General features: G+C 31.6%; 1 protein-coding gene and 1 long non-coding RNA gene across 8 annotated transcripts in view; both read left to right on the top strand.

The window, feature by feature from the left end:
• LOC125063291 (fasciclin-1) overlaps positions 1 to 19,147 on the top strand; it is a 54,869-nt gene that overhangs the window by 20,260 nt on the left and 15,462 nt on the right. For all 7 annotated transcript variants that reach the window (XM_047669678.1, XM_047669677.1, XM_047669676.1 and 4 more), the window contains exons 2-4: positions 12,266 to 12,404; positions 13,257 to 13,435; positions 16,582 to 16,721. In XM_047669678.1, coding sequence (XP_047525634.1) covers positions 12,266 to 12,404; positions 13,257 to 13,435; positions 16,582 to 16,721 — 458 coding nt within the window. The remainder of the gene's footprint in view (positions 1 to 12,265; positions 12,405 to 13,256; positions 13,436 to 16,581; positions 16,722 to 19,147) is intronic.
• Positions 9,451 to 10,867, top strand: LOC125063293. The gene is made up of 2 exons (XR_007119494.1): positions 9,451 to 9,875; positions 10,039 to 10,867. It is a non-coding gene; the product is annotated as an uncharacterized LOC125063293 (long non-coding RNA).

Below are 19,147 nucleotides of genomic sequence, written 5' to 3'. Positions count from 1 at the left end.
GGATTCATGCGGGAGCGCGAAAATCTCCCGTATGTAAAAATCCAGTACATTTACGACGTACGAGAGCCAGTGTTAACGTTAAACAATTGTTTATTAATCTATTTTATATGTATGACGTCCAGTCCATCCATTCCACAATAGAAAATGGCAATTAACCTATTGTAACTTCGTAGCAGATTACAGATTGTACTTATGAAATGACAATACAAAAGCCAAAACAGATTACATAGATAAACAATACATACGAAACAGAAAACAAATAAGTATATTAATAGACAAAACTATATATAGAAAACTGAAATTTAACATTTAAAACAACAAATAATACTTAATATTTCAAATTACTGCTTAAACAAAATCAGAGTCTTCCCGCCTCTTTAAATACTTTCTCACATCTTCTTTGGTGAGGTGGAAAATATCAATATCCTCATAATTGGTGACATAGTTAGATAAAACCCGAAACATCCAAACATCTGATCGAGTCAATTAACCTTAGATTTTTATTGTTGATTTGGTAATTGAGATTCATTCTATTTCTTTTAAGAATCATAATTTAATTTGATTTGTCTTATTATTAGTTGTTTCCAAAATATTAAACTAAGCTGGAAATAGGAATTTCGATCATATAAAAATCTCATACAGTATACGATTCTATCTAATATCGCTAAGGCCTTTATCGTATCAAATATTATTATTCAACCTTCATGTAACTGAAAGCTAACATTATGTTGTGTTGAATTACTTTACATCTTTGGTATGTTATTTCGTGCCAGGCCGCGCGCGTATAATTTGATCAAAATTATATGAAAACCTTTTTGTTAGTCCTAACACAAATATGGATCTGTTTTCGCTGAATTTTGTTACATTCTTTCATTTTTAACGGGATTATTCGAACGCCTATTTAAATAGGCCAATTGGCACTTAATCATTTATTCTGAATAATCTTTAATAGCTTAGTACATTGGCTCAGCAATTGAAATAGTAGCTTATATATGTCACCGGAATATAACAAAATCAGCAAAATAAATTCCTAGGAAATTATAAACTTTTAAAAATGTGGAAGTTATGAGAATGAGAATGAGAATGAGAATTTAGATAAATTTAGATAAATTTAAATAGTTTCGTCTAGAATCCTACGAAAATTCCTAGGAAATTTATAAATTTGCGGATTTTGTTACCTTCCGGTGTCATATATACTAAATCTATCTAATTAGTTAAAAGTATTTATTCGTACTGTATAATTTATATGTTATTGTAAGATTTCTTACCATTTATGTATTAGATGTTGCCTGTCTGTGCTCAAAATAATAAGAAAAAGTATGAATATTTGTCGTGCCAGACTATGGTATATCTCTGCTAAAATTATGAGCTTCGATAGTAAAAGCACTTCAAAGATAATTTTATGAATAAGCAACAGCCTACTCTTATATCTCGCTTCATCACAGCGTAAACACAATTTGACAGTGAGAGATGAAACATTAGTTAAAAAAATTCAATTACACTGATTTCGTCCTTATGAATAAGGATATATTATTTATATTATCTGTGGATCTCATCAGAACACATTCTTGTTCAACGTCTTGATTAAGTAGGTACATTTCTATCTGTAGAGTATTCAGTGCGTACTCACTGAGCGCATGGTTCGGTTCGTAATCTATCTGTTTGAATTGTTAATTAAGCTTCTCTGGTATCGCATACTAAGTCTAACAATATTATTGTGTATTGAACTGAACTCATCTAATGAATACACTCAGAATCATGATAATAATGCCTGAATGTTATTTTTGAAGTAATGAATATGTCTTTTTAATTTTTAAAATGAATACATTTTCCAACGTAAACAAAGGACGATCGCCGGAGTCTATTGACGTTTACTTTAGTTCAATTCGTACGTATATTGAACAGGCTATTTTTCTTGGGTTGGTTTTGGAAAATTAGAATCACGTATATATTTTCTTAAAGAACACGGGCGAACGGCTGAGACTGATGTTAAGTACACTTAGACTTTCGCACTGATTCGCAATTTCGTTGTTTTAAGAACTGGTACGCTCTTTTATTTCGGAACCCTAAATTGAATTATTTTGGAAATACTTCAGTGTGTAGCTGGATCCACATAGAGGTGGTGCGCGGCAAAAAAGATCACCAGTTAAAATGGAAGTTTCTCATCTCTTGTAATGTTTTTGTCCATAAATATTATGCAGATTATATCACAGACTATCTAAGCTTAGCGTTATTCCTATATAATCCAGTTCATTACACATCTCGAAAGCTTCGACACTTCTTGCCTTATATTCCTACAGTTACCTCACAAATATTTATGACTATATATTAGAAAATATATGATATTAATACTCCAATAAAAGATAAAGTAACAATATTCACGAATGCCATATTTTTAATACATTAATGAGATTATCATCGAGATTATACTGTGTTTACTGTTTAGTCTTTGTGCAAACGTCAGCTTGTATCAAAGTTAATCCACGAGGGGTGAATAATATGTATTCTTAACATGGATTTGCATTTAAAACTAGTTTTACTCGAAATCTGTTAGTAAACACACAAGCCCGGGCACAATGTCTTTCTTAGGGCAATTTTAAGGGTCAGCAATTCAATAGATAAAAAAGATAAAATAAATAAGAAATAAAAAAAAAATGTTATACAATTTTTTGTGATACAAACACATCAAAAAGGTTTACAATGTTCTACAACTTATGTTATGGAGTTTTTATTCTAGCGTTTTTTTAAGTAAGAACTTACGCAACATAATCTGTGTTCCACCCAAGCTCTATGATCATTCCATAGTAATAGACTTCATCTAGTATTTGTTTTTTTTACCATCAAAGGGCATACGGGCATTAGGCTCACTTGATGTTAAGTGATACCGCTGCCAGAGGGCTCGGAAGTGCGTCAATCTTATTTTATAAATTTACATATTTCTTATTTGACATAGCTGTAGGCACCATAATGTTATATACATATTTATGTATTCAAATCTGATTAAGCCCAGTGATCCAAATAAATTTAATTCGGTATTTTGTAGTACGTAGAGTGGTTTGACATATGTCAATAACAGACAATCAGGACGCAAATATGAGACTTTAGTCCGATGTGTTTTGGGTTGTTTGACATTTGACTTTTGACAATTGATTCTACCTTTGATTAAGTACGCAATGAAAACGTATCAGAGTAATAAAAAGAAAATTGGTGTTGTGTATTGTAATCTGTGGCGGTGTATGGAATAAATAGAAGTCGTTTTCCAGACAACGACTACGGTGGGAATAATCAGTGATTCACGAGGTTTTGTATTTTAAAAAATATGGGCTCACATTGTCTTGATGGTCCAGATGGATTTAAACTTTATAGACATATATAGGAAATGATTGTTGAGGTATATTTACTTCTTTAAGTTCTATATTTTTGTGTAATGTTTTAGGTGACTGTAGCTAGATACTTTAATTAAGTGACTGTGATTCATGGATATTTAATTAAATTTTATAATAATGGAACATGGGGTAGACATATTTCTGTATTTGATTTGTGGTAGGTCTTTCTACCAAGTATTTAAACTCTGTGGTAAATAACTGTCGCTCAAAATTTCATTAATACTAGGATTTATTTTAGATACATAGATTTATTTTTTTCATTAATTTAAGATATCGTAATTTAAAAATATTTATTATAAATTTAACCAATTGTCAAAATTCAGAAAGCAATTGTACCCGCAAAGTGAAAAGTTCTCGCCGTAATTATTTTACTGCATAAAACGATTCCGCAATTATATACTAGATACAGATAAAATATCTTTGAATATCTTAGTACCAAGTCAGGTTTAATTTTACCTTGATGTGCCTTCAAAGAATTCCGTTCGTTACTAGGAATTTGAAAATGAATTTGTTTTCTAAAGAATATCTTCTTTGAAAGGCGAAGAATATTTCGCTTTGGCATTCACTTCGTCATGAGGTTAATAAATGTATTAAAGACAAAAAAAATATTGGTATCAGTAGTAGACTAAGGATATTTTGATATATCTAATTAAACAAGTATATAGTCGTAACACTTATGTACTTATTTATGTAGATTTTTGAGTTAAGAAGTGCCTGTCGAATGCATGACTTTAGACTTCAGAGTACCACTGCTGAAAGACCAACAAATATTGTGGATTTTTACACGAACGAATTCTGGGTGAGAATTAAAGAATTAAGGATATTCATGGTACAGAATAATACAAATAATAATAACAGACGTCCATTGTTTACTGCTGACGTTTCCACGGAAAATACTTGACAATAAATAACATTTAGAACGTGGCCCGTGGTCCATGGTGAAACTGAACCCAATTTACTGGCGGACACTGGACGTGATCTACAAAATTATTCAATGTGAAGATATATGTATTTAATATGCCACGGGAATTGCTTTTTTATGGTTACATTGCATTATAAATAATAACAAATGAAATTACTTAAAGTGACAAAGAAAATAATAATGTAAAATAAATATAAACTACTTACTACAATGCATGCAAAACAAAAAAATATATATTGTAAAATGTAGACATAAAATGAATATCTACATTTAGAATATATGACGCCTAAAGAATAAGTGCAAGTACATACATTGATAATAAAACACAGTAGAACACTAAGACTGTTAATGAACACAAGATAAAGTAAAGTACAAGTGTTGTAAAAAATTAAGTCATCATAATTTTACTTACCTCTCATTATTATTGTACACGGTAGATTGTTATTCTTAAAAATCACTCTCTCTTTTGTGGGCTAAATATTATATGAATTTTAGTGAAAACTTGAACAACAAGTGGACGGGCGGACCGAGTGGATAGCTTTCTTTAAATGAAATTTTTTATTTATTTTTTCATCGTTCTTGTAAATAATATAAAAGATGATAACTTATATACAGATGAGCCTCATAAATATTTCATCCAGCCTCTCGTTACTTTACGCTAATCATGTTGATGGACGCCGTAATTTTTGGGTGACTTTATGCTAATTACTCATTTAAAATCCAATAGTCTCCTCAGGGAATAACAACGCGGCATCTTTTGAGTATTAAATATGTATTTAATAAGAAAACAGCTATACATTAAGAAAATCTATAACTGAATATGTCCGATTCTGCTTTAGTCTTTTTTATATTGATTCATTATAAGGCATGCCTTCTAGGTTTTTAAAATTGAATTCAGTATAAAATCTTTGGGTAGAATACCCAGAAACTGTTTTGTTTGCCCTGACTGGTAGGAACTAAGGCAGGTAAAAGTTGAACTAAAGCACTAATCTGTCCCTTTTCATCACAGCGTAAACACAATTTGAAAGAAAGAGACGAAAGAGTTTAATTAAAAGAATGCATACTGATTACTTTATAAATAATTGGGATACTTACCAAAAATCCTTACTTTTACTTTTCATCTCAATTTGGAAAATCTATGTATATATATATATATATATATTAATAAAGCAAGCGGTCAAATAATATTATTCACGAATAAACTTGAATCAAATAAATCTTTAGTAAATCAAAACTTTGCTTTTTAAAGTTGACATATTTTGCAGCGATGATTTAATTTAAACTTAAGCGTTTATAAAACGTTTTGGGCAAAATATTGCGCGAATTCCTATTAAAACTAATGTGCATTAAAGTTTTATAAGCTATAGAAAATATTAAAAACTACTCTTAGTTTGCTTGGTCGAGGGATTTTTCTTTGATGTGGTAATAAATACTTTGACGATTGGAGCCGTGTTAGACTTTTGGTAAAGCGTGCGACTTACAGACATAAAACCAGGTAGTGCGTTTGTAACCGCTTTACCAATAGATTTTTATGCGCACAATAAACATTTCTGGTACGATTAAGGAAATCATCGTAAGGAAATTCGTACCAGTCAGGTACAGAAAGCTTTTATTACCTCTTAAGAAAAATTATGAATGAAATCGACGCAATAATTTGTCTGCGCTATTTTTTTGCGGTGTCCACGATCTCATACAATATTTAGATTATAGTTTATATAATTAAAATAACAATAAAAACTGCATACGTAAATAAATAGCACCTTATATGTTATATTTATTTAACAGACACCCAGCTAAGGTCTAATAATACTGCATTTATCACCCGCTGAGTTTAAATCAGATTAACACTTAGCCTTTGAAAACGATTTGTGAAAGCATTGTTATCAAGATTAGGGTATAACAATACAATTTTAACGTTTGAATACAAAACTGTCAACAAAAGCGAATTGAAAAGTACAACATAGGGGTGCGAACTGATTTTATCGCTACTGTATTGGGGTAGTTGCAGCAAGTTGACCGCCGTTTATAAACTTAATTTTTGACACATGGCGAAGTAAACGTTACCCTAATGTTAACATGCACACGTAATAGAAAAGTCTGCCTAGCATAATAATTATATATTCACACACCTTCAACTAACTTATAAGAGAAATTACATAAAAGAGAATCCGTTCTATTGTTTAGTGATAGGACTGTACCTATAACTCCGAGATAAGGTGTGTAAATAACCACGAGTGAGAGAAAATTTGTGATTTATTATGTAAATTAACAATTACATACAATTTATCACAAATTTTTATTTCGAAAAGAAGTCCGTAATCTTTTTTGAGAGAGGTTTTCTAGTCTATCATTGTCCAAAGAATTTTAAAAAACAATAGACACATACAGACCTGTGTATGTACCTATGTATACACATGATATGTGTGTATATAAACACTTCAAATTATAGAGCATCGCATGTTGCCGAGCAAGATACTATTTCTTCAACTTTAAATTACTGAGGGGACCAATTTGCTTTTATTCAATTCCAAGCTTTGATTTTATTCAATCTAACGAGAATTTTTCAAAGGACCGATTTTTTAAAAATTATCTAGAGATTCAAATTATCTGGAGTTGACTCTACCACAAAAATATATGATATGTAAAAAGTAAACTCTCATTCATTTATTTTTTTTATTTAATGTCCTGTACAATGACAAAATAGAGCCTCCATTAGGATTCCAAGATTGGGAAAACAAGTCGACTCGATTGACGCATCTGCAATTTGCATTTTATTATTATATAGATTATCACTTCCTCCAAAATGTCGCGTCAAATCTTTCATATAAGATTAATTAGATTAGGAAGAGGACGAAGAGAAACTCACCCAATGGAACAAATATGATATGATCGGTGAATCATTTATTTAAAATTATAATTCTCCGATTGGGCGGTATATTTTACCCGAAAACTGATTTTAAATGTTTTAATGAAATCCAATGGGGGTGCTACTTAGAGAAGTTTGCATCCATTGCGGTGCCTTATTAGAAGCTAACCATTGTTCATTACAAGCGAAGGACAACTCTGCGGTTACCATCGCCGGCCACACGTCGCATAGCCTCGTGTTTTCTAATTAGAAGGCTCTCTGTTTATGCCTTACGGCTTCGCGAACAAAGCTATCGTTATATTATGAGTAACTCTTGAACAAAGAATTATATTGTATTTTCCTGATTGTACGTGATAAAAGTTATAGAAATGCTTTTATGAAATAAAACAATTCTTGTTTGCACTTTATAGTTAACAACAATTTTTACTACGCATTGCAAAAGCGAAAATGCAAGCAACTTCGGTCAACTTTCAAAACCATATTTTCTGTATGTAATTTTTAGGTCCTATGAGACGGTCTAACGTGATTTGGTAAAAAAAAATGTAACCTATTTAGTTGGTAACGCATGGTAAAATATCATCAATCCGCTCTATAGACCAAATGTTAAATGGATGTTGGATATATGGAATAATGAAGCTTTCGGCTATTGAAAGATTTGTAATAATTACTCGCCTCCAATTATTCATGGTCATTGAAAGAAATAGTTCCAAACATTATCAATGGACAAAAGTTTCTAGTTAAGTTAGCTGATTGTTCTAACCCAATCTGTCTAGTCAAACGAATTCGGCGCCATGCCGTCGCCGTACAAACCAGCTTCCCTTGTTTCTACAGCGTTCTATTTTCGTTGCCAAAATCTGGATTTATAGAGGTCATGCTCCCCTGGTATTATTGAGTTTACGACTATCATTTGGGGTACATTTTCAGGTCATTAAAAGACATTATTTCTCCGCTGAAAGTTGGATTAGGCCAAATTTATTTTATACCTATGTTAAATTGACAGAGATAGATATAATAAATAAGCTTATCCAGTCTTACCTTGTTGGTACTAATGTGATAAAAAAATAATACTAGGCCTATACTATAATAATACTATTTTGTGTGAATAGGCAAATTGGTAATCAACCCTTCTGTGCCTCACACTTGCCGACTTTTTGAGTCTAAGTATGGCGGTTTCCAAACGATGTTTTCCACCGTACGAGCGAATGTTGAATGCGCACATAGAAATTGCACAGCCGGGGTTCGACCCTACAACCTCAGGGATGGGAATCGCACGCTTAAGCCAGGTCAACACTACCTTGATAGATCCATAATATTGTCTAGTTAGTCCTAAAAATAAAAGATTGATAAACCAAGTCAACTATATACATTTTTTGTTTGTAGATTACAAAATAAAAACAGGGCATTATATTCACATTATTGTTTCACAGAATTCGTTACTGCTTATTTGAATATGTGGAGTAAGAATATTTTAGTAGTCTGTCTATTATTCTGAAGAAACAACTCAAATATGAGTTGAATATTAAATAATATTATGCATATATATTGCAAATGCTATTTAATTCAATATATGACAGTTATTTATGTGTCATGAATATTTTTTTAAATAAAGCAACATATTACCCTAATGCAACTTTGTAAATTTGTAAAATTGTATTACAATAATAGAGACAAAACATCACATTCCAAGTGAAAGAATGTAAAATGTATCACGTATAAGTCCCGAAATAAAAAATTAACACACTACTCAGTCGGTCGTATCGCCGAATAATAAATGAGCCTTAAATTTCTTTCAGAACATTATTTCCCTCTATATTATTCCCGAAACGCTAGCCGGAATGAGGATCCACGGCGCGGTCTTCGGCGTCCATAATTAATGAGGTTTTTAATAGACAGGCTACGATTAATTTTAAAGTCTATCCGAGGAAAGTTATATTTTCAATCAATAGAACTTATCGCCCGAGTTATATGAGTAAAGTCAAGAGAACTCGTATGAATAATTTACTAATGTTTAGTGCACAAATATATGCTTAGGGTGAGATCTATAGTCCGCACTTGGACTTTGCTCAGACTTACCTTACGAAAAACTTTGCTTAGTGTACCCTAAGGTTAAACTATGATTTCGTATTTATAGACATTTTAACGGTGAGATTAAGCTAAGCCCAAGCTAAGACAGCAAATGTCAAAATACAAATTGATGTTTCAGTTCATGCAATACTTTGTTTATTATCCTTTAAAAAAGTAAACAATAACAAATATTTAAACATCTAAAACGGTACACATATATCTTCAATTTATTGTTATTTATGTATTCATTTATTTTATTATTGCAATAACTAGAAATTTACGAGTAACCTTTAGAAAATGTATTAATTATTTAAAGATGACAATAATTTTGTTACGTAGAACGGATCGCATTGTTTTGACAACAGCAACAGAGCACTTGTATCAAATATCAACAATTGAAAATTTTGCCTAAAGTGTTGTATATGTTCGGAACGAATACAACCAAAATCCTTCCATCCTGTACGGTGAGAATGAATTCAAAAGAAGGAACCGTATTTTGAAACACACGGTATTAAATGTGATCCTGCCACTGATCATTACAAACTTGCAACCTTATAACAACAGAGGATCGCCAAACCTACCGCAATTACAAATACTTTTTGCATTAAGGCATAAAAATGCAACTGGATGTTTTCAGGTAATATTGTGTTCATAAATATGTATGGTTTTTCGATTTGAATATTATAGGTACCTATGTATTCTCAAATGATTTTAAATACATTATATGTTGAAGACATTTGTCTTCTGACTTTCAGAAACATAACATATATGTAACTAATAATAATTCATTGACATTACAGATGGTGTGTGGTGATCTGAACAGAATAAGCCAATCTACAGTCTGTTTAATTATAAATAAAGTCTCTGCAGAGTTGAGTAAATTACTTCCTAGATTTGTAAATTTTCCAAGAAATATGAACACAGCCAAAAGGAAGTTTGAAGAATTAATAAGATCTAATACTCACCATGACCTTAACAGTATAATCAGAGCTATTGACTGCACCCATATAAAAATTAATAGACCCAAAGGTATCGCTCACTCTGAAGCATACAGAAATAAAAAAGGGTAATTTTCTGTAAATGTGCAAGCAATAATAGGGCCTGATATGGAAATATTTGATATAGTGACCAGGTGGCCTGGCAGTTCACACGACAGCAGGATATTTAGAAACTGCCAGGCGTATGCAAGGCTGCTAAATGGTGAACTAGAAGGAGTTTTAGAAGGTGACAGCGGTTATCCGGCACTTAACTTCATGTTAACAACACTTTTATATCCAACGACAAGAGCTGACAATAATTATAATTATTCTCAAATAAGAACTAGGCATATTGTTGAAAGGGTTTTTGGAGTGTAGAAAAGGAAATTTCCATGTTTACAGCTAGGACTACAGTCAAAATTGACAAAATATACTAGTTATATATAATTATAGCTTGTGCTGTATTGCATAATATAGGTATATAGAGTCATAAGCATCCCCTATGCTTATGATGATGGTGATCTTGCTGACAGCAGAAGTTGAGTAACACAGAAACAATGAAAGATCTCCTACAGGTCTAGCATTCCGGCAATCTGTGATTGCACAATTTAACTAGGTAATTTGTTCGGTAATAAAGAATATCAAAACAAAACTTGTTTCATTTTAAACATTTATTTTCTGATTCTTTTTTTGAGTGTAATACATATTTCTAATACTAATTTATATTTTTGTTGAAGAAATTCTATTTCTAACAGATTTTTTAATTTTATATGTTCCATTCCTATCTCAAATTTTTTAGGGTAGTCAGGTAATAAATGGTAGAAGATTCAGGGAAACGAAAATAACAGATGTGAAGCGAGAGTCATCGGTTAGGTTATAGTTTGAATTTCGTTGTCACTATAATATGCCAGGGCTGCCAGGTGACAGATACGATATCACACCAGTTATTTATAAGATCTCTCAAAAATGGGGTTGAACACTTATATAAATAATGTAAATAAACAACAATAGATACCATAATAATGTATAATTATTTTATTTCATGCATTTCATAGGTATTTATCAAGATCATTTAAAATTTCTTTGAATTCAAATTCTATTTTTCCCAAAGTCTATGGAACTCTGATACCAAATGGCAACACCGTTCATTAAAAACCGACAAAAATAAAAAGTCCAGTAAAAGATATGATGGTAGAGCAAATTTTAGGCCATTATTTTTGTTAGGCTTATAGTCAAAGTTTTTGGTAAGTCGTCGATTTCGTGGACTTGAGATTAAGCTAAGCCAACACTAGGGAGGGATTCGCAGTTTGCTCTATAAATACCGACTGTGTCTTAGCTCGATAGTTAAGTCAGAGTAAAGTCCAAGTGCGGACTATAGATCTCACCCTTAGACAAATTACTGATATAATTATTTGTTCGTGAATCTACACAAATCGCTTTTTATCTACTAATGGCAATTTATTATTTTTATCTCACTATACATTTATTTGTTCGATACAATAAAACGCAATGTGTTTCTTACTTATTTGTCGTATATTACTACTAGCAGTAGTATTACACGGTCGGTACTAGGCTTTCAATTACTCAGTGGTGAAGTCATATGTGTTTATTATAAGCTATTCTAAGTTTATTAAAACAATTTTACACCTGTGACTTAGAAACTATAAGCTATTGAACTAATTAAATCTCATGATATAATTGTTGAAGTAGTACAAAAATATTAATTAAGTTACTTACGGTATTGTTAATATCAGTAAAACGTTTTTTGAAGATAAAACTTTAAATAAAATTTCAATAATTGATTTAATTTTAAAAAATAACACGAGTTGCGATTTCCTTCTATTTTTTACACGTTATTATATAAATATTCATACGATTTAATTGCATTTAAATTACTTTATTTACTTAATGAATTAAACAATTGATGTACGGAATTAAATTTCTTAGTAAATTGCGCGTTAAATATGCATCCTTGCCATAAATGTGGTAGTAAATGGTTAGTTATACTTGTATATGTTCCCAATGCCTAACATTTAAACGTCTTTTTCAGTTCCTGGCGTTATTAGAGAGCAATGTGGTGGCAAACACAAGCCTGCAGTATCGTCAAATGACGTTATTCGCGCCCACTAACGCCGCATTCCAGAAATACAACCGAGAGATGGATGACTTTCTAGTCCTATATCACATATGTAAGTACATTTTAATGCTAAACTATTGTCCATGTCTGGTATACGTTTGGGTGGAAGTAATAACGCCTTCAAAATCGTACAATTTACCTCAAGTAGTGATTCATTGTTTAATGCTTATTTTTATAACGGGACAAAACATATTTAACAAATAAAGAATGTAATTCATAACATTATAGTTATGAAGAGTGTATTATATATTTTTTATCAAGGATTGTTTAAAATGTTCTGTATTGTAGAAACAATGTCTTCAATACCGAAGAATACATTTAAAAAGGAAAATTTGAAAGATAAAATAGTAGCTTTATTTGAACCAAACCTTTCGGAATCTGCATAATTAATTAATTCAGCGAGTGAATAAAATATGAGATTGTGTTCGACGATGCGTCGTCTATAGACTATAGCAAAAAACGTAACCTGCCAATATTGACGTATATCTTATATAGTCTGTGACAAAATATTATCTTTTAATATATTTTAAAATTAAGAAGAGGATTTAACAATTAAATTACTACCTCTTCCTAACAATATTTCTTTACTTCTTCGAGATTTAAATCCCCTTGTATATAGTATTATAATTATGTTTATTGTAAATAATAATATTAAACTATAATTTTGATTTATGTTACCCCTTATGTAATTATTCTGATATTTTTATAAATTTAATGCTTTTTCAATCATTTATGTAATGACGCGATTAGTTTATTTCGTTTTTTAATTATTCATAAACTGTAAATGACGCTGGCTAATTCACAAACCGTGCCCGAGCCAAAAGGAATTTTTTTTTACTACCTCTGCATAAAACCAAATAAATCCAAAGTGAAATGAAATGTTCAAAGTTTAATATTTTCCCAGCAAATCTAGCCACAACCCTGTCAAATTTGGACTACTCAATATCGTCGGAACTCGACGGCAACCCTCCCTTGTGGGTAACGAGACGTCGGGATCGACTTCATGATGACATTTACGTCAATAACGCTAAAGTAGACGTGTCGAGATCGTATCAAGCCACTAATAGAAACGGCAAGAGACAGGTAATATTCACGTCATATTTGCTTTTATTCATTTCACATTGTCAAGGGGCTCAGTCACTTGTCAGTCAAACTTTCTTTTTAGGCTATATATATATTTTTGGGATATCGTTTAATATACAAAGTTGCACTATAACCGAAATATCGAACCACTTCAAAATTGTTTTGTTATTGAAACTTTCTTGTTAGGAATTTTAGAACATCGTTTACTATGGTAAAAACAGTTTATGTAAATTAAAAACGCAAAAAACTGATTTTGCTTCTACGATTAAATTGCGATAGTAAAAAAAAGTAAGACAATTTTGAAACAAAAACACGAAACTGTTCATTATGAAATGATTACTTCATGATTTTGCTCAGTAACAAAAATATATGAAAATTGAAAATTTGTAACAATTAAGCTATTTATTCCCGTCTCTATGAGAATAAGATTTATAAAATGAATTTAATTTTTACAAATTAAAAACATTTTATTTCAATATTTACTGCTTTTATTAAGGTTAATTTTTTTTTAGAGAATCTTTCAAAACAAATTGACAATCAAATTATAAATACAAAATAAGTGAGAAATGTATAAAGTGTTTGTACATTTTGTTTTTCTTTAGCACTTTGACCTTAACCTGACTTATTGTCTCTGGAATGCAAGCAACATCAAGGCTTAAATTTATATATAATATATATAATATAGATTTAATATTGTATATTATAAAGTTATAACGTCATGACAAAGTAATTCAGGTCAGGTGAATTGTGTCATACAGAGAATTGTTCGCTCTTTCTAAATAAATATTTTGCAAACACAGTTTAGTAAGTTAATCCGACTGTCGTAGGATCAACCTAGCATACACGTATTGTGGATTAAGTTAGTTTTATTGCATACTGCCGCTGCCCAGATTTAAAAAGAGATATTAAATTAGATTAAAAAAGATATTTTAAAAGTTTATCTATTTATTCTAAAATCAAATAGATTTAACAGCTAATGAGCGCCCGACAACTTAAATTTGCCTATATTTATCTGTAATTTCTGAAGAGATTCTCTTATGTCGGTAGCTGATGTCTAAGCGTCAGGGTCAGCAATGTAGCATGGAGTAGTCTATCTGTTTCTATAATTTTCTATCCAGCATATTCACACTTATTCGGTCCTTCTAGTTATTGAACGGCTGTGCGATTTTTTGTGAGTAATAATGTATTGTAAAAGCGGTTTTTGTAGAAACGTGACATTGAAAAAGATCACAGACTATTTATCTAGTTAGAAAGGAATTAGGTTTATGACGATATTTCAATATTCACAAAGGAACTAGAAGTCAATTAGCTATTATATAGTTTTTACAATCATAGCTTTTCAATTTAATTTAATACATTCAAGTAGGTTATATAAATCAAGCCGATGCCCTATTTATAGGGAATATCGCGCGTTGTTAAATGGAGATATATCATTCAGTCGATTTTAATCATTATAAATAGGCCAGATAACGATAATTTATAAAGCATATACCTTAAAAAACATTACGTTTGTGATGAAATTGTGAATGTGAAAAATAATATATTTAATAGTAGTAGTTTTTTATTTTTTAGTTCATTACACTATTAGGACATTTTGCGTAAAGTTATAAAGCTCCCTAGTAAAATCTAAACTTACAAATATGTAATATATAAATTTATTTTATCTTAATTTGTTTGTTTGTAAATCAAAGGAAATGTACACACACCGTTAATATTTGAGTTAAAAGTATGCTGGCGATTTTATTTTCATACTGATAGCAAAGATGCATTTGAGCGCACTGTTAACAATGACGTAACACTATTCTCTAACCTCCTCGAAAAAGGTGAATAGAAAATATAAAAGCATATGCAGAGGGCGAATGGAGATAGAAAGCTAAAGAATCTTTACCCGTTTAATATAACAAATTTAAATTGATATTGCTAACAACTGTAAACATTCGAAATTATAACACTGTTCTCTTCAAATTACAGATAAATAAAGCAAAGAATTTTATTCCAATCAAAGCGAGACTCAAACATCTAATTAGGTGCTTGTTCGTACCGAGATAACGAATAAAGTTATTTAATTACATTTCTAGAGGCACAAATTGTTGCTTTGTACCTTTGAGTGTGATTTGCACACGGGCTCATTACGCTTAATATGCACCGCACGTAACTCTATAAACTTTCAACTAGCAATTTTCCAACTCTCACATACATTGCAACTAATAAAATCTTATTAGCCGTGCCGTTAAACTTTTATTCAGAACGAATACATTAACAGGTCTTTGTCAAAAGGTAATATCCGATTCCAGAGCTTACTGTGACTCTTAGATCTTTGTTTTGGACCACAAAGCATGTTGTGGAGGAAGGATGGTGTAGTTCCTCTAGTGTAGTAACTATAAGCCGACCCGAAAGACTCAGTGGCTATGGACTAGAAGTTGTATATGACATTTGGTCAAACAGTGGACGGGGCGAGACGGTGACGCGACGCTGGCCGGACGGTGATGCGGCGTGGATGTCACACTGCGGAAGTGATGATCCTGCAAGCGTCGCGTCGACCGACCCGCCGCACTCGGCGTGATTTCTCGAGCATTTTGCAACAAGCTCTTTGAGATTTCTTCCTATTAATTCCCAATCGCTGATTTCAAGCTCGCAATTTTGTATTGGGAAAGGCCCAAATCATAGAAAAACAGTGCTCGAACAGGCTCGATTAGTTTTCCACTCTTCCATGTCCATTTTTGTAGTCGAGTACCTACACGCGGGCGCGACGCGTCGCGTCCAGCTATCTGTTTGACTAACTACAACGAATACCCATATAACACAACCATCACCATACCATCGGTCGCGACGGTGACGCGACGCCGTCCCGCCCCGTCCGCTGTTTGACCAAACCTTTAAGGGTCTTACGGCATCGCAGCGATTTGTTAGCGCAGATTGTGGATGTCGCTACAACGTTTAAAACAAAACAGACTCGTTAATTACATGAAAAGTAAATAAATAGCATAATAATGATATAGTATATATGTTTCCGCGCATAAAAAGTAATCTGCGATACATTACTTTTTATTGCCTTTAGGTCTTGTAAACCTTCATAAATCACGTTGAACAAACAAAGCCACAGATACCGAAATTGATATAAATAGGTTAATGTTGTATTTTTTTAGGTTCTTCATGTCATTGATCAAGTACTGCGACCGCTATTACCGCATGGACCCAGCTCTATTGGTTCACCTGTTTACAATCCTAATGCATACCAGTTCCTGGAACACTCAGATGTCTTTGATATAAGTCAACATCGTCTAAGGTAAACATTGCAATTTTTACTAAAACGTTGAATTTTTAAAGGTATATGATATGTTTCTGGTTATGAAAACATATTTAATTTGAATTCATTGAGAGATTTGGACAATCTAACGGGAATCATAAGAATAAATTATTTTATGATAAAGAGATATTTTTAACCATTTACAAAACATCTCACTAATTATCAAATAATCTTAGTGCAAATAAATAAAATAATAAATTCATTAAAAATGAACTATAGCACGATGACGGAATATAGAGAAATTATATTTAAATTGAAAGTGTTATTTATTTATTTGTTTTTCACTTATAATACCACATAATTTTGAAGCTCGTGTGGTATTCGGGGGATTATTTTTCCGACCCAAATGTCGGCCAATAGAATTGCACCATGAGACGAAATGTACAGTTAACAAATAAGAATTTCATAATGAATAAAACAACTACTTAATACTTTTCTTGAAGCAACGACCAGAGAAAATTTTCACAAAAAATTTTCAGTATAATACCATGTAGGTTGTACCACGTGACGTCGAATGGTGCAATTCTATTGGCCGATATTTGGGTCGGAAAAATAATCAACTTTATTCGTAGACAAAAAACCCTCTCAAAATCTAAACCGCGAAAACGCAACGAAATAAAGAATGAACTATGGTTCATTCCGATCCTAATCCTCTGATTCTGGAAACATAAACATTGTTTCGTTAAAAAATGTACTAGACGGTAAGTTCGATACTACCATTTGGTCAAATAGTAAAAAGTGAACGTAACCAGTCGAACGAGTACTAAGATTCATTTACAAGTATTTTTATAATTAATTAGTTCTTGCGAACCAAGAATTCGAACCTAAATAACTTGGTATGCAGACAAAAAGCTTTCCATTATTTCATTCATAACTGTATAAAACTTTTACTTTAAGTTAACTACACTACGTACCAACTTTTCACTACTCTGATTAGATTTAGACTGCAGTCAAGCGAGTTAGAAGTTTATTTGCCGTGTTCGTATTAGTGAAATGAACATTAATGTATCATTGCAATATACATTATACAAACTGAAAACTAAATTTAAATACTTTTTTCTGTATAATTTAAAAACTACTGAAATTTTTATGCAAAAAATCGTGTAACAACAACTGAAAACGCTCGACGCAAGAATGCGTGCGAAAATGCCTCTTTAAGTGTTTTGTTACAATATATAATATAGTATAGTATAATTCTCCGCGTATGGGGTGAACACATTATGTAGAATCGTCGCATATATCAAGATGATGTTACTGGGGAGAAGTAAATACGAAATACATGTTACGTTATAAATAATTGAATTGTTTTGATCCATTATTTATTATTACCGATGCCGTGTTTGATTTAATTGTGATTGGTCAATAGCATCTATAGTCTTGTCTTTTATTGACATACCTTTTACACATTTAATAAAACAATTTTTAACCGGATTTAAGTTATTATATATTAGTTAGTTAAGTCACCGTGACCACGCACGCTGTAAAGCACGCGAAACGTCGGTTAAATGTAAAATTATGTAAAAAAATTGTAAATACATAACTTCAATCCGGTTAAAAATTGTTTTATTAAAAGCATCTATAGTCGTACATAAGGAAAAGGCCATCGATTTGGCTTACCCTCGTACCGTCTCACCCGAAATACGTCTCTATATTTTTCCTTAGAATCGAATACGACACCACAAACATGACTAAAACCCATTGCACCCGCTATAACCAAACAATGGAATGAGCAACGAAAGAGGTTGTTTTACAGTAATATTATTAATCAATCTGTACGTGGCACTACGCGTAAATGCGTTAGCATAATTACACGCTCTTGTATATTTCAATTACTCGAAACTTCACAATAAACCAATTTAAAATTTCCAACTGAATAATATTTTACGCGGAATAATAAACAGGTAAATCAAGCATCGCTTTCCGTGTACAATTAAGTTTGGCATCTTTTAGTGAATTTACGGCAATTATTTTTAATTCCATTTTAATACGGTTATTCATACTTTCAAGGGAATCGAGGTTATTAATGTCTAATTTGGGAAATATTAAAGAGCTATGGTCCGATTAGGGAGATTAAACAGACTCGCTTTTGTTAAACCAACGCCGACGGAACTTATAATGTAAATCTGTTTTTCAACAGCTTCTGTATGGAAGTTAAAAAATAACACGCTTTTAATTTAAGGCAAAATTATATGATGTTAGTTTTCTTGTTAATTATTCTGTACCTTAAACACTATTTTTAAACTATCGTGATCTTCAATACAGCTAACATCCACTGCCTATTATTGTATTCCGATTTTCGGAATGTTGAGCCAATGAGAATATAACCCAATGTTAGTCTATTAGGCAGGTGTCTTCGCGATGCTTTCCTACTACCTACCTACCTACCTATCTACTACCCCCATAGA

This window comes from Pieris napi, chromosome 3 (assembly GCF_905475465.1).
Source record: "Pieris napi chromosome 3, ilPieNapi1.2, whole genome shotgun sequence".
NCBI classification, from domain to species: Eukaryota; Metazoa; Arthropoda; class Insecta; order Lepidoptera; family Pieridae; genus Pieris; species Pieris napi.
Note: the sequence above shows the minus strand (reverse complement) of the source record. Positions and strands in the feature narration are given on the sequence as shown.